The sequence below is a fragment of the Pelophylax lessonae genome, assembly GCF_965119305.1.
Source record: "Pelophylax lessonae genome assembly, chromosome: 1".
Lineage (NCBI taxonomy): Eukaryota > Metazoa > Chordata > Amphibia > Anura > Ranidae > Pelophylax > Pelophylax lessonae.
The window spans coordinates 434,704,099-434,720,196 of NC_138768.1; the positions used below are offsets into that span (position 1 = coordinate 434,704,099).

Genomic DNA, 16,098 nt, shown 5'->3' on the forward strand with positions numbered 1-16,098 from the left:
GCTTATGTTTCATTTGGGCAGGTTTGCCTGAATATATATTTTACTGCAAATTAGCTAGTTGAATTGTTGGAATACCCATTCTGCTTCAGTTTTTATTTTTTGGCACAGGGGTTATTTAAGCATTTTTATATGGACGTTTTGATACTGGTTTTCTATTCCCCATTCTTGAATTTCAGCAGTTTCATACTCTTTTACAAAAAGGTCACCAGAGCCAAAAACAGATTTCTCTATCATTCATTGACAGACGCAGCTCCATATTCTTCTTAACCATTGGGTTATGCTGCCCCCTACAGGAGTAGGACACTAGGCAGGAAAAAACTTTACCACGCCTATGGGGCAGTCCCTGAAGGCATACACCCACCCACTCTGCTATAGAATTCTGTTTGTTTCTGCCTAGTTTAGGAGTAGGATCTAGTTCCTGGCTGGGACTTCGGTCTTAGCTTGTTTTTTATTGTAAAAGGAACCTTTGTAGAAAATGTTAATTTTTTTAGCTAGTTATGTTCCTTAGATAACTGCGATCAACAGCCGGACTGGGTTTCAGACTGGATATTCTAGATCCTTAAGGTCTCCCAGTCTGGCCAGCGAGCGTGTGCGCTAGGCCTCGCCACCACAGAGCCCTAATGGACGGGGGCTGGCCCGCGAGTGAAACACCTCGCCGGGACACACACGCCCTGGTTCGGCCTGAGACACAGCATTGCCCCTTGGCCATCAGCACCCCCACCGCAAGTGGAGAGGTAGTCTGTCCAGAGTGGCACCCACCCGATTGTCAGTATGGTGAGTGTCCCCCCCCCCCATAGCTCTTGTGGTCTCGGGGTGGACGTGGGCCCCTCCTTGGGATGGTCAGATCCCCGGGTTCCCTTCCATTTCCCCCAGCCCCTCTAACAGTCACGATGGTCTTTTCGCCCCAACCTACCCCCCATGCCCCCCCTTCCTGGGGTTAGGTAGGGGCTGGCTTTGCCACTTGATCCATTAAGGGGGGTGGCTGGATGCGGTTGTAGCTCACCAGGCTGTCAAGATCGCACACGGGGGTCTTTGAGCAAGTTTCCAACCTCCTGGGGGTTAGTGACTGGGGCAGGGATGTCCTTTGTGCTGCGGTGGTTATAGGCTTGGGGGGGGGGGGGGGGCGGATGTTTCTTCATCCGTGGGTCTGCACCTAAAGTATCTGGGTCGGGCCAAAAATTTAGTCCGCGTCTTTGCGGCCTACTCTCGGCTGTCCGAGTACCTGACCGAGATGGGGTGCCTGACCAAGCTGACCGGCAGATGCCTCACGCGGCTGGATCGGCTAGGCTGACGTAGCTGGCTGTCTGAATGACTGACCAAGCTGTCCGGGCGACTGACCAGGCTGCCTAAGCTCCTAACTGAGCTGCCTGAACTGCTGATCAAGCTGACAGAGCTGATGGCGGACTCGTGACTGGATCGGGCCTCTAATTTAGGCCGCGACTTTGCGGCTTACTCACAGCTGGCTTTCCAAGCTGCTGACCGAGCTGTTGACCAGGCTGTATGAGCTGCCGGGGTGATAGAGCAGCGGGTGGGCGTCCGCCTTCCTCCCCCTTTCAGGGGGGTGGACATATGAACTGCCTGGTGTCCCCCTTGAACCGGGGGCGCCATGGGGGCATTGTTGTGTGGGGGTACCCTGCCTGTGCGTCGGCGTCACGGCGTGCCCCCTCTTCCCCTTTTATAGGGGGCTTTGTCCTTTTATGTCATTTATGGTGGGCGACACTTATGTCTAATAGGGGTCTTTTGTGGAACTTTAGCCGGCGTCTCCTTGCGGGACTTTGATCTGCGACCTCCCCTGCTTGTTATGTTCTCAGGGTGAGCTAGCATATAGCAACTCTACTGGGTCTGCGTCCACACACTTCGGGTGCTCTGCGATGAGGATGATTCCTTTTTTTTACTGCACATGCAAGGGCGCTGGTGGATGCACTGATTGTATTGGTGCAGAAAATTGTTAACATGGGGCGCGCCGGTCCCCTCAGGGCCCGCAGATCCCTTAAAGCGGCAAATATACTCCCTTTTCCCGCCTACTGTGTCAAAATTGCCACGAGTCAGTGGAGTTGTTCTAAATGCAATAATGGTAACGACGCATGGTGTGGCTAAAAAGCTGGTCTGCGGACCAGGCTTCTAGAGAAGCTTTATCAGATCTCCCCCTTACGGGGGACCGCCTATTTGGGTCTTTGTTGGATGAACTGATCAAAGGACTCACAGATGGGAAGAGTACTCTTCTTCCTCTATCCTCTAAGGGCAAGTCACCGCGTAATAGACGAGGCCCTTTTCTTTTCAGCACACAGGTGGCCCCTTGGTGTCTTCGCCACGCTGGAGAAAGGACCATAGCCATTTAGGTCATCTAGGGGTTCCAAGAAGACGTGGTCGGGTAAGCCGAGAACAGGCCCCTCCAGATCTGCGAACAAATCTCTGTCTACATGAAGGGACGCCCTCACCCGGGGGGGGGGGGGGGACGTCTTCCATCTTCTGTCCGGAACCAGGGACCTCCTTGATTCAGGACAAATGGGCCCACGAGCTGCTCCGATCGGGTTACAAGATCGAATTCAGGTCCCGACTGTCGGACAGGTTCTTCCCATCCAATCTACGCCTATCTTCAGATCGGTTAAGGGATCTATGCGAGGCGGTACAAGATCTGCTGTCGCAAAGGGTGATTGTGCCGGTTCCCTCTCGAACGCTTTCAAGGGTTTTATTCAAACCTATTTGCTGTTCCCAGAAAAGAAGGCAAAATGCGTCCAATTCTGGACCTCAAGGCTCTGAATCGCTTTGTGCGGGTACAGAGGTTTCAAATGGAGTCCATTCGCTCAGTATGCCTATGCAAGTGAATTTGCCACAAATCATTGATATACTGGTAATGTCTCTGATTAGGATGGTCATTAGTTTCATTATTGAAAATGCCATGAACCTTACTAGAAAAGGGTCTCAGGTTTTCTCTTGGTGTTATTTGTGACAATGCTACTTATAAGATAAGATGCCCCCAACGTCACATCGAGATGCTTCTTTTATGTGAATGAATATTTATATATATAGATAGATAGATATAGATATACCCAAATGATCCTGATCAAAAGTTTACTAACCCAATATAACACAACCATAAAATCAATGACAGCTTGAAGTCTTTTTGTGGTATTTGTGGATGAGGCTCTTTATCTTCTCAGATGGTAAAGCTGCCCATTCTTCCTGGCAAAAAGCCTCCAGTTCCTGTAAATTCTTGGGCTGTCTTGCATGAACTGCATGTTTTGAGATATACCCAGAGTGGCTCAATGATATTGAGGTCAGGAGACTGAGATGGCCACTCCAGAACCTTCACTTTATTCTGCCGTAGCCGATGACAGGTCAACTTGGCCTTGTTTTTAGGATCATTGTCATGTTGGAATGTCCAAGTATGTCCCATGCGCAGCTTTTGGGCCGATGAATGCAAATTTTCCTCCAGTATTTTTTGATAACACACTGCATTCATCTTGCCATCAATTCTGTCCAAATTTCCTGTGCCTTTGTAGTTCACACATCCTCAAAACATCAGTGATTCACCTCCGTGTTTCACAGTAGGAATGGTGTACCTTTCATCATAGGCCTTGTTGACTCCTCTCCAAATGTAGCATTTATGGTTGTCTCCAAAAAGCTCAATTTTGGTCTAATCACTCCAAATTATTTTGTGCCAGAAGGTTTGAGGCTTGTCTCTGTGCTGTTTGGCGTATTGTATACTTTGTGGCATTTGTGTAGTAATGGCTTTCTTCTAGCGACTCAACCATGCAGCCCATCTTTCTTCAAGTGCCTCCTTATTGTGCATCTTGAAACAGCCACACCACATGTTTTCAGAATCCTGTATTTCACCTGAAGTTATTTGTGGGTTTTTTTTTGCACCCCGAACAATTTTCCTGGCAGTTGTGGCTTAAATTTTAGTTGGTCTACCTGACCGTGGTTTGGTTTCAACAGAACCCCTCATTTTCCACTTCTTAGAGTTTGAACACTGCTGATTGGCTTTCTCATTTCCTTGGATATCTTTTTGTATCCCTTTCCTGTTTAATGCAGTTCAACTACCTTTTCCCACAGATCCTTTTACACTTCTTTTGTTTTCCCCATGACTCAGAATCCAGAAACGTCAGTGCAGCACTTGATGAAAGATGCAAGGGTTTGTCAGGAATCCAGAAACTCATTGACCTTTTATACACATGCACTAATTACAAGCAAACAGATCACAGGTGAGGATGGTTACCTTTTAATAGCCATTCAAACCCCTTTGTGTCAACTTGTGTGCAGGTTATCAGGCCAAAATCGCCAGGGTATGTAAACTCTTGACCAGGGTCATTTGGGTAGTTTCTGTTGTCATTATGATTTAAAAAGAGTAAACACAGTTGGTTGATGATAAATGGCTTCAGCCAAACCCTTTCCATGAAATATATATATATAATATATAGATATATACTCTGAATGGGGAAAAATATTGTGCTGGATATCTATACTGATATGGACTGGGTAATGTGTTAGGAAGGAAAGGATACCGCATCGTTTGATGGAAATAAAAATTATCACCCTACAGAGGACAATCAACGTGAAAAAATTATGCAGCAGGCTAGTCCATTTTGCTGAAATTTCATTGCAGCTACTCAAAATGGTACTCAGTAGTTTGTATGGCCCCCACATGCTTGTATACATGCCTGACAATGTTGGGGCATCCTTCTAATGAGACGACAGATGGTGTCCTGGGGTATGTCCTCCCAGATCTGGACCAGGGCATCACTAAGCTCCTGGACAGACTGAGGTGCAACCTGGCAGCGTCGGATGGACCAAGACATAATATCCCAGTGGATTTGGATTTAGGTTAGGCGAGCATGGGGGCAATTCAATGGTATCAATTCCTTCATCCTCCAGAAACTGGCTGCATACTCTTGCCACATGAGGCCGGACATTGCCGTGCACCAGGAGGACCCCAGGACCCACTGTACCAGCAATAGGGTCTGACAATGGGTCCAAGGATTTTATCCTGACACCCAATGGTGGTCAGGGTGCCATTGTCTAGCCTATAGAGGTGTGTGTGTCCGTCCCTCCATGGATATGCCCCCCCAGACCATCACTGACCCACCACCAAACTGGTCATTCTCAATGATGTTACAGGCAGCATAACGTTCTTCACAGCTTCTCCAGACTCTTTCATTTTGTAAGGCTCTGTAGTGCTCATCCTGTTACTCTTTGCACAAAGGAGCAGTCCATGGGTTAAGGACCTTCTATAGCCCTGTCCAGCTCTCCTAGAACTATTGCCTGTCTCCTGGAATCCCTCCAATGCTCTTGAGCCTGTGCTGGGAGACACAGCAAACCACTTGGCAATGGCACCATCCTGTAGAAGTTGGACTGCCTGTGCAACCTCTATAGGGTCCAAGTATTGCCTCATGCTACCAGTAGTGACACTGACCCTAGCGAAATGCAAAACTATTGAAAAACGGTTAGAAAAGATGATTAGGGAATAAAAAGGTCAGTGGCCTCTACCTGTGAAACCATTCCTGTTTTGGAGATGGTCCCATTGTTGCCCATCTAGTGCACCTGTTGGTAATTTCATTACACCAAATCCGCTGAAACTGATTAACAACCCCCTCTGCTACTTAACTGACAAAGATCAATATCCCAAAAGTTTAATTGACTTGTTGCTATACTCTGATTTAGGCTCCATGTACACGGGACGCTGGAAATGGACGTTTAGGAGCAGTTGGGCGTTTTTTTCAGAAGTCCCTGAACGCAGCTCCATGTTATCTTATCTGTCCATGTACACATGGTAGTTTACAGTCATTTGCAGGCAGTTGCGTTCAGGGACTTTTTTTAGAACGCAATTATATTGCGTTCGAACGTGTGTTTCCCGACGTTTCAAACGCAGAAACGCGGCCGAACGTGACTAAACGTGACTGAACGTGATGAACCTACGTTCAGCCACGTTATACGTTTTTTTTCTTCCATTCAAAATCAATGGTTCCCTATGGGAGCCTATTGATTTGAATGGAAGGCGCACCGCAAGTCGGATCCGACTTGCGGCGCGACCTGCACTGTGAGAATCTTGAGGGGGAACTCCACGCCAAAAATGGGAAAAAAAACTGCGTGGGGTTCCCCCCCAGGTTCCAAACCAGGCCCTTCGGGTCCGGCATGGAATTTGAGGGTAGCCCCACGCCGAAAAAACGGCGTGGGGTCCCCCCCAAAATCCATACCAGACCCTTATCCGAGCATGCAGCCCGGAAGGCCAGGAAAGGGGAGGGGACGAGCGAGCGGCCCCACCCCCCCTGGACCACACCAGGCCACATGCCCTCAACATGGGGGGGTGTTTGTGCTTTGGGGCAGGGGGAGCTCTGCACCCCCCACCTCAAAGCACCCTGCCCCCATGTTGATGAGGACAAGGGCCTCATCCCCACAACCCTGGCCGGTGGTTGTGGGGGTCTGCGGGCAGGGGGCTGATCGGAATCTGGAAGCCCCCTTTAACAAGGGGGCCCCCCAGATCCCGGACCCCCTCCCTGTGTGAATGGGTATTGGGGTACACTGTACCCCTACCCATTCACCCCATAAAAGATAGTGTATGTAAATAATGACAGGAGACGTTTTGGAAAGTTTATTAAAAATCTTCATCCGGCTCTTCGGGGTCTTCTCCTCTCCGGGGGTCTTCTGCTCTTTTGCTGTCCGCCCTTCTGATGTCCTCTCTTCTTGTCTTCTCCTCTCCGGTCTTCTGCTCTTGTGCTGTCGGCTGTCGGCTCTCCTTCTTCCTCCGGTCCTCCTCCGACGACGTCTCCAGCGATTATGCCGGCCTCTGGTCTCTGCAGCTTATTATATAGCCATTAGGGGCGTGGCCGCCAGATAACGTCATCGGGAGACCACGCCCCTTGTGTCACATGTGACGTCACATGTGACACAAGGGGCGTGGTCTCCCGATGACGTCATCTGGCGGCCACGCCCCTAATGGCTATATAATAAGCTGCAGAGACCAGAGGCCGGCATAATCGCTGGAGACGTCGTCGGAGGAGGACCGGAGGAAGAAGGAGAGCCGACAGCCGACAGCACAAGAGCAGAAGACCGGAGAGGAGAAGACAAGAAGAGAGGACATCAGAAGGGCGGACAGCAAAAGAGCAGGAGACCCCACGGAGAGAAGACAGCAGAAGGGCGGACAGCAAAAGAGCAGAAGACCCCACGGAGAGAAGACAGCAGAAGACCCCCGGAGAGGAGAAGACAAGAAGAGAGGATAGCAGAAGGGCGGACAGCAAAAGAGCAGAAGACCCCCGGAGAGGAGAAGACCCCGAAGAGCCGGATGAAGATTTTTAATAAACTTTCCAAAACGTCTCCTGTCATTATTTACATACACTATCTTTTATGGGGTGAATGGGTAGGGGTACAGTGTACCCCAATACCCATTCACACAGGGAGGGGGTCCGGGATCTGGGGGGCCCCCTTGTTAAAGGGGGCTTCCAGATTCCGATCAGCCCCCTGCCCGCAGACCCCCACAACCACCGGCCAGGGTTGTGGGGATGAGGCCCTTGTCCTCATCAACATGGGGGCAGGGTGCTTTGAGGTGGGGGGTGCAGAGCTCCCCCTGCCCCAAAGCACCAACACCCCCCCATGTTGAGGGCATGTGGCCTGGTGTGGTCCAGGGGGGGGTGGGGCCGCTCGCTCGTCCCCTCCCCTTTCCTGGCCTTCCGGGCTGCATGCTCGGATAAGGGTCTGGTATGGATTTTGGGGGGGACCCCACGCCGTTTTTTCGGCGTGGGGCTACCCTCAAATTCCATGCCGGACCCGAAGGGCCTGGTTTGGAACCTGGGGGGGAACCCCACGCAATTTTTTTCCCATTTTTGGGTGGAGTTCCCCCTCAAGATTCTCACAGTGCAGGTCGCGCCGCAAGTCGGATCATCCTGATCTGACTTGCGGTGCGCCTTCCATTCAAATCAATAGGCTCCCATAGGGAACCATTGATTTTGAATGGAGGCAGAAAAACGCTGCTAAAAGCAACGTGGCCAAACGTGCAATAACGCAAATGGAAAAAGCTACTGAAAGCACGTTTAACAGCTGCTTTTTCCCGGCGTCAGAAATAGCTTTGCAGGACGTTTTTTCTAACGTCCCGTGTACATGGAGCCTAAGTGTTCCTTTAATTTTTTTGAGCAGTATGTGTGTGCGTATGTATGTATGTGTTTGTGTGTGTGTGTGTGTGTGTGTGTATATGTGTATATATATATATATATATATATATATATATATATATATATATATATATATATATATATATACCCTATATTATATATAAATAAATATAATATACATACACCCTATATTACCAAAAGTTTTGGTAAGCCTGCCTTTACACGCACATAAACTTTTGACAGCATCCCAATTTTGTCCGTAGGGATTGATATTGAGGTGGCCCACCTTTTGCAGCTAAAACAGCTTCAACTCTTTTAGGCAGCCTGTCCACAAGGTTTAGGAGTGTGTCAATGGGAATGTTTGACCATTTTTTCAGAAGTGCATTTGTGAGGTCAGGCACTGATATTGGATGAGAAGGCCTGGCTTGCAGTCTCTTCTCTAATTCATTCCAAAGGTGTTGTATCGGGTGGAGGTCAGGGTATCTTTATGGACCTTGCTTTGTGTACTGGTCTAAATCATTTGGTGGAGGGGGTATAATGTGTGGGGTTGTTTCAGAGGTTGGGCTTGGCCCCTTAGTTCCAGTGAAGGGAACTCTGAAGGCGTTAGCATACCAAGACATTTTAGACCATTTAATGCTCCCAACTTTGTGGGAAAAGTTTGGGGATGGCCCCTTCCTGTTCCAACATGACTGTGTACCAGTGCACAAACAAGGTCCATAAAGATCTAGATGAGCGAGTTTGGGGTATAGGAACTAGACTGGTCTGCACAGAGTCCTGACCTCAACCCGGTAGAACACCTTTGAGATTAATAAGAGCGGAGACTTTGAGCCAGGCCTTCTCGTCCAACATTAGGGCCTGACCTCACAAATGCGCTTCTGGAAGAATGGTCAAACATTCCCATAGATAGACGCACTCTTAAACTGCGTGCACAGCCTTAGTAATATTGTGTGTGTGCGCGTGTGTGTGTGTGTATATATATATATATATATATATATATATACACACACACATCTCCTGACCCTGGAAAATGAAAAATTAAAATGTTTCTAGTTTAAAGTACACACTCACATTCCTGTTACAAATTCAGTCCAGCTACAAGTTTGAGTTTCGTTCTTACCCTCCGGTAAGGTTCTTCCTTCTGACGTGCGAATGTCTCCAGTCTGCTTACAGGCTCTTTTTGGGTAGGTGCAAGACCTTTTCTTTACGGGTGATAGTCCCGTTTCCGACTTCGGAATGTTTTCAGGGGTTTTACACAAACCTGTATATAGTCCCCGGCAAGGAAGGCAGGTGCGTCCAATTCTGGACCTCAAGGCGCTGAACTGCTTTGTGCGGGTGCAGAAGTTCAGAATGGAATATGTTCACACAGTGGTGGCTTCCCTGCATCAGGGGGATTTTCTTTCCTTCATCGACATCAAGGATGCTTACCTTCACATTCCAACATGTCAGTCTCCAGCGCTTCCTCCGCTTGGCGTGGGAGAGGAGCATTATCAGTTTGTGGTCTCACCTCTGCTCCTCGGGTGTTCACAAAAGTTTTGGCCCCAATGCTTGCATTGTTACTCCAATGGGAGATGGCGTTACTGGGCTACTTGGACAACCTCCTTCTGCGAGCAGTCTCCTATTGCTCTGGTGGAAAACCTGGAAATTGCCATACAAGCTTAAGGGAGTTTGGCTGAATTCTGAATTTTTTTAGAAGTCTGCTCTGGTTCCGTCCACAAGCTGGACTATCTGGGTCTGACTCTGGACTAGGCCTTAGCCAGAGTGCTCCTTCCTCTGGAAAAACTCCAGAAACTACAGGCTGCAATTTGTTTCCTGCTGTCCAGCAGATGGTCATCCCTCCGGACTTGCATGCGGGTGCTGTTCCTGATCATGTCTACCTTTTTGAGGCGGTTCCATATGCACAGTTCCATGCGAGGTCCTTGCAAGGGAGATTCTGGCTAAATTGGACAAGAATCCGCAGTCTCTCTGGTTTCTCCCCTAGTATTGGACAGTAGTCACCACGGATGCCAGCCTGTCCGGTTGGGGATGCATCCTCTGCAAATGTTCTGCTCAGGGGATCTGGACACTGGAAGAGTCCAGACTACTGATCAATTTCTTGGAACTCTGAGCAATCAGACTGTGCCTGGAACATTGGACGGGTCATCTTCAGGGATGTGCAATGCATATTTAATCGGACAATGCCACGGCCGTGGCTTATGTCAGTCACCAGGAGGGCACAAGAAGTGTCCTGGCGGCTCTGGAGTTAGCCGGTATTCTAAGGTGGGAACAACGGTTCGTTCCAGCCCTCTCCGCCGTATGCATTTCCGGGGTGGAAAACTGGCAGGCGGATTACCTCAGTCAGCAGGCGTTGGACAAGGATAGTGGTTCCTTCATCCGGAGGTGTTTTATCAGTTGTATATGGTGGGGCATCCCGGAGGTGGATCTGTTGGCTTCCCGGCTCAACAGAAAGATGCAGAAGTTTGTGGCTCCGTCACAGGTTGCGCTGGTCAGTATTGTCTGATTTTCGCCTTCCCTCCTCTCAAGCTTCTGCCAAGACTTCTACGCAGGATCGAGGCAGAAGGGATTCCAGTCATCATAGTGGCCCCAGACTGGCCTCGCTGGGCTTGGTACGCCGATCTGATGCGGCGGGTCGTCTTCGTTCCTTGAAAGCTTCTACTCAAGGAGGATCTGCTGTCCCAAGGACCAATCTTCCATCCTGCTTTACATTTGTGAGTCAGTGTTTCCAACGCTGTTAAAAGCTAGGAAACTTTCTTCTAGGAAGATCTACCGTAGTACATAGAAGTCATACATTGCGTGGTGTGAGTCTCCTGGGGTTCATCCTCGCTTTTGTTTAGTGGCTCAGATCTTGACCTTCTTTCAATGGGGGGTTGAGCAGAAACCGGTCTTTAGTACTATCAAGGGTCAGGTGTCGGCATTAGCAGTATTATTTCAATGGCCTTTGGCCACATACTCCCTGGTGCGTACTTTTCTTCAGGGAGTTAGGCACTTGACTCCTCCACTGTGGTCTCTGTTTCCGCCTTGGGACTTTGATTTGGTGCTCTCAGTCCTCCAGAGGCCTCTTTTTGAGAATCTTCGGTAGATTCCCCTCACGCTGTCCCAAAAGATGCCTTTTTGGTGGCTTTCTCCTCTGAGCGAAGGGTGTCGGAATTGGCGACATTATCCTGTCATACACCTTAGTTGGTGGTTCTTCGCCCTTGTATGTCATTCCTTTTTAAGGCTTAGAAGCTTGTTTCTGATTTTTATTTGAATGAAGACATTGTGTTGCCTTCCCTGTGTCCCAGGCCAACCCATCCAAAGGAAATTGCCTTGCATGCCTTGGATGTGGTCTGGGCAATTAGGGTGGATCTGGCAGCTATGGAGTCTTTTAGGAAGTCAGACTCCCTATTTGTGCTCACAGATGGGCCTTGGAAAGTGTTGTCATGTTTCTTCTGCGACCATTTCAAAATGGATCAGACAGACAGTGATTCAGTCCTACTCCATTAGGGGTCAGGTTCTTCCTTTCCCTGTCAAGACGCACTCTACTCGGGTGCTTAGTGCCTCCCTGGGCCTTCTGTCATCAGGCGTCAGTGACGCAGGTTTACAGGGTGGCCACCTGGCTGTCGTTGCACACTTTCGCAAAGTTCTATAAAGTGGATATGTTGGCATCTGCGGATGCTTCTTTTGGCTCAAGGTTTTTCAGGCTGCTGTTTAAGAGGACATGATCCTATTTGAGGGTGTATTGTTTTTTTTTCAGGTGGGCTCCATTTGTTTTGGTTGAGATCCTGTTACCTGGTTGGCTCCCGTTTAGCCTTGGGAATTTTTTGCCATTCCCACCCCTCATGTTTTACACTGCTTTAGGACGTCCCAATGGTTATGAAGATCAGGAGCTGTGTCCGTCAATGAACGAAAGAGAAAATGGGATTTTTGACTTACCGTAAAATCAATTTCTCTGATATTCATTGACAGACACAGCACCCACCCCTCTGTGGAGTTGTTCTTCTTCTGACACTGCTTGTAACAAAACTGAGTGCCTATAGCAGAGAGAGGGAGTATACCTCCTGGGACTGCCCATGGGCGTAGCCAGATTTTTTTTTTTCTGCTTAGTGTCCTACTCCTGTAGGGGGCAGTGTAACCCAATGGTTATGAAGATCAGGAGCTGTGTCCGCCAATGAGCATTAGACAAATGGATTTTACGATAAGTAAAAAATCCCATTTCTTTCGTTTATTGACTGACACGGCTCCATATCTTCTTTGACCCTTCGGTTATGTTGCTCTCATTAGGAGTAGGACACTAGGCAGAAAAGTTAAGCGTTTGACTACGCCCATAGAGCAGTCCCGGGGGGGGGGGGGGGGGTATACTACCACTTTCTGCTCTAGCTCTTCAGTTTTTTTCTGTCTAGTCAGCAGTAAGGACCTAGCTCCCTGCTGGGATATTTGGTCCTAGCATTTTTCCCTTTTTAAACTGAACTTTTTTCCTTTTGTTGTTTTCTTTCTACAATCAAGTCTGTTCCAGTGAGAACTACAATCAACTGCTGGACTGGGTGACACACTGGGTATCCTAGATCCTTATGGTCTCCCCAGTCTGGCCAGCGAGCGTGTGCAGACTGCAGCTCCACGCTAGGTCGGCCACGACATAGCCCCACTGGACGAGGGCTGGCCGGCGAGTGAAACACCTCGTGAGGACCCACACGTCCAGGTCGCGGCCTAAGTCGCAGCATACCTCTGGCCCGCAGCACCCCCATTACAAGATGGGGAGGTGATCGCCCGGAGTGGTGCCCGCACGGTTCCAAGGTGTGTTGAGTAGTGTCCCCCCTCTCCCTTTGTAGTTCCTCAGGGTGGATGTGGGCAACTCCCTAGGATAGTTGGACCCCTGGGTTCCCTTCCATGCCCCTAGCCCCTCTAAACAGTCACGGTGGGTCTTTTTTAGCCCCAATGCACATCCAACCCTCCACCCCCCGGGTGCGGGAAAAGCTGGTTATGCCACACACTCCAGAAGTGGGGTGGATGTTGTTGTTGCTAATCGAGCTGTCCAGGTCGCACACGGAAGGGGGGGGGGGGTTGAGCGGGTTCCCAGTCCCATGGGGGTTAGTGACTTGGGCAGGGATGCCTTTTGGGCTAGGGGAGAGCAGATGTTTCATCATCCACTGAACCGCGCCTCACAAGGCTGGTTCGGGCTGAAAATTTAGGCCGCTGCTCTGCGGCCTACTCATGCCTGTCCTAGTGACTGTCCAAGCTCTCCTTATGACTGTCCAAGCTGCAATATAGGGGACGGTACTGCCGACGGATGCGTGCCTCATGCTGTCGGATCGGGCCAAAAACTGAGGCCGCAGCTTTGCGGTCTACTCGCTACTGATGGAACTAGCTGTCTGAGTGCCTGACCAAGCTGTCTGAACTGCTGATCAAGCTGTTCGAACTGCTGATCAAGCTAAAAGAGCTGGTGGCGGACAGGTTTCCAGGCTGAATAAATCCACCAGAATTCCGGTGGAGGGTTCTCTGGGTTTTAAAAAGCTTTTTTTGTCAGGAGAGCTAAGACTTTGGTACGCCACTTGTTATACTGTGGCCGGCTCGGTCCTTGGACCGGTGTTCACCCTAGCATTGGTGTCCCTGACTTTCCCAAATGGGCACAGCGTTTGCGCTGGGATTTGGAAGGGGGAACAGCCTCCACCTGCCCTTGCGGAGCTGGCGGGCTTTTTGGTCCAGGGTTTGCAGTTCGTCTATGGTGCGGCTCTTTAGTCTCCGGGCTGTCCATGACAGCAATGTCCTTTGGCGCATGATATGGTGAATATACTGGTCTGCGGACCAGGCTGTCTAGAAGGCCTTGTGTGATGTTCCCTTTGGGGAAATCGCCTGTTCAGAGTCTCCCTGGAAGGACCTTCTCCGGAGGTTCCTTGCGGACCCGGTCTTGTATGCCGAGAGCATTCCTCTGTTTACATTGTCCCAGAAGGTAGCCTTCTTGGTGGCTTTTTCTTCTGCACCGAGGGTGTTGGAGTTGGCAGCTGTCTTGTTGTTCACCTTACTTAGTGGTTCACAGGGATAGAGTGGTGCTTTGTCTCTGCCAGTTGCCATTCTAAGGTCGTCTCTGGTTTCCATTTAAAATAAAAGCATTGTGTTGCTTTCCTTGTGGACTCCCTGGTTGTCCTTACGGATGGTTCCCGTAAGGGGCTGGCCGCGTCTGCTGTGACCATTTCCGATGGATCAGGCAGACGGTGGTGCAGACCTATTGTGTTAAAGGTCAGGATCATCAGGTGCTGATGACATTTCCTCACTACCTTAGTAGTAGGTCTGACTGGATACAATGACATTAACCCTCTTTTCTGTATTTGTTGCAACTTTTTTTTTTAGCTGACTGTTATTTGTTTTAGCATCACACTGTAAACTGTCAGCCGATAGGGAAAAAAATAATTCCAGCCAATTGGGAAAGGAGGGATGATGTTTTATCAAGAAGACATCTGAAGATAGTGGATTTTTTTACAGTCATGAGAGACCACTACATGAGCCGCTATGCAAGGGTACTGTAAGATGGGATAGTAAAACAAATTGTAGGGGGCCTTTAAAAAAAATTCTGTTTTAAAATCCTTTATTTGAAATCTACCAAATCCTTTAGCAGCTTTTCTTTTAAGTTGTCTTTCACCCCAGCTGCATTGGGGCTTTGCTGGAAGCTATTTCCAGTGCATCCCCAACATATAGACCAGGCAAAATGACTTAAACTTGTTTCTTATACAGTCAGTCCACACCACAGTGTTGCTGTGGCATGAACTGAAAAAAGTAGTGCATGCAGTACTTTTTTTTTCAGCACAGTGGGTTGTGATGTGGACCATGTCATTTCAACAAAGTCCTGTGGGGGGGAAGCCCTGGGATTGATGTATTGACACTAAAGCCTCGGGGACACAATGAGAATATTGGACAGACGACTGTCCATTTTCTTTTTTGCAGGTTAGTCTCCATATTTAAAATTAAGAGGTTACTAAACTTACGAAAATTCTCGTACGACAGAATACAACTTCAGAAGTGATGTAATATGTTGTATTGTAATCCATCATTTTCGAGCATGCGTGGTCTTGCTCTTATAATGTTTTTCGGACGAATACTGTTCTGATTTAAATTAAAATCGTACAATCTGGTATCAGACGAGAAAATTAAGTATGAGCTGGTGAATGAATGTGTTGCATTAGCAATGCGTCTTCACCTCTGTGCTTCCATGATTTTGCTGTGGTTTGACAGTTCGGTGATGTACTGTTTAGTAGATATTTTATTGAAGCTTTCATGTGGTATCATCACAATTCAATCTAAATTTTGCTTTGTGCTTTAAACAGAACGTCACTGCATCATGAATTTTTTGCAGTTCTTGGGGAAACCAGGATATTTAGAATGCCTGTCATAACTTTGACATAACAATTAAAAACAAATTATAAAATTTAGTACTATTACTACTTTTTTGTTTCATATAGGCGAGAAGAGGTCTATGGAGAAGCACAGAGAGCACTCAGGTCATTTTCTGTTGGGGATAAAGATGTTTCTTCAGTAAAACTTCCCTCTTTCCCAGTGATGGTCAGCTATATAGTGGAAAAGGTAACTGTACTAGTTTTCATTAGTGGTACATGGATTAGAATTCGTACCGCTGTATGCGGTGGCCGAAATAGTAAACTGGAAAATTATTGCTTTGAATTACAGCTCTCCCTGCACATCGTTTCTGATTGTTCTGGTGATTTACCTTGACTATCACATTTGACCTCAAGCAGGATATTTTGTATTTACATTTGTAATACACATTCTGGTTGGAAAAAAAAAAAAAGTTAAAACCTAAAGCAAGTAGACAAAATTGCCCAGGATGGCCTTGTGCCCATGTATTTCTAAAATAAATAATGCACTGCATTTATAGCTGAACTTTGGGTATGGTCTTTATTGCATAATTGCATTGGTTCAGCTTGGGCCATTGTGTAGGTGCACATCTCATACCTGAGAAACTGCTGTGGAAGATGACCATCACTGTGGTAGTGCCACTATCCCAGTGATCACCACA

At 48.3% G+C, this 16,098-nt stretch overlaps 1 protein-coding gene across 2 annotated transcripts in view; it reads left to right on the forward strand.

The window, feature by feature from the left end:
* Positions 1–16,098, forward strand: part of ECPAS (Ecm29 proteasome adaptor and scaffold) — a 230,229-nt gene that overhangs the window by 73,561 nt on the left and 140,570 nt on the right. For both annotated transcript variants that reach the window (XM_082267213.1, XM_082267214.1), the window contains one exon: positions 15,527–15,647. In XM_082267213.1, the coding sequence (XP_082123339.1) occupies positions 15,527–15,647 (121 nt within the window). The remainder of the gene's footprint in view (positions 1–15,526; positions 15,648–16,098) is intronic.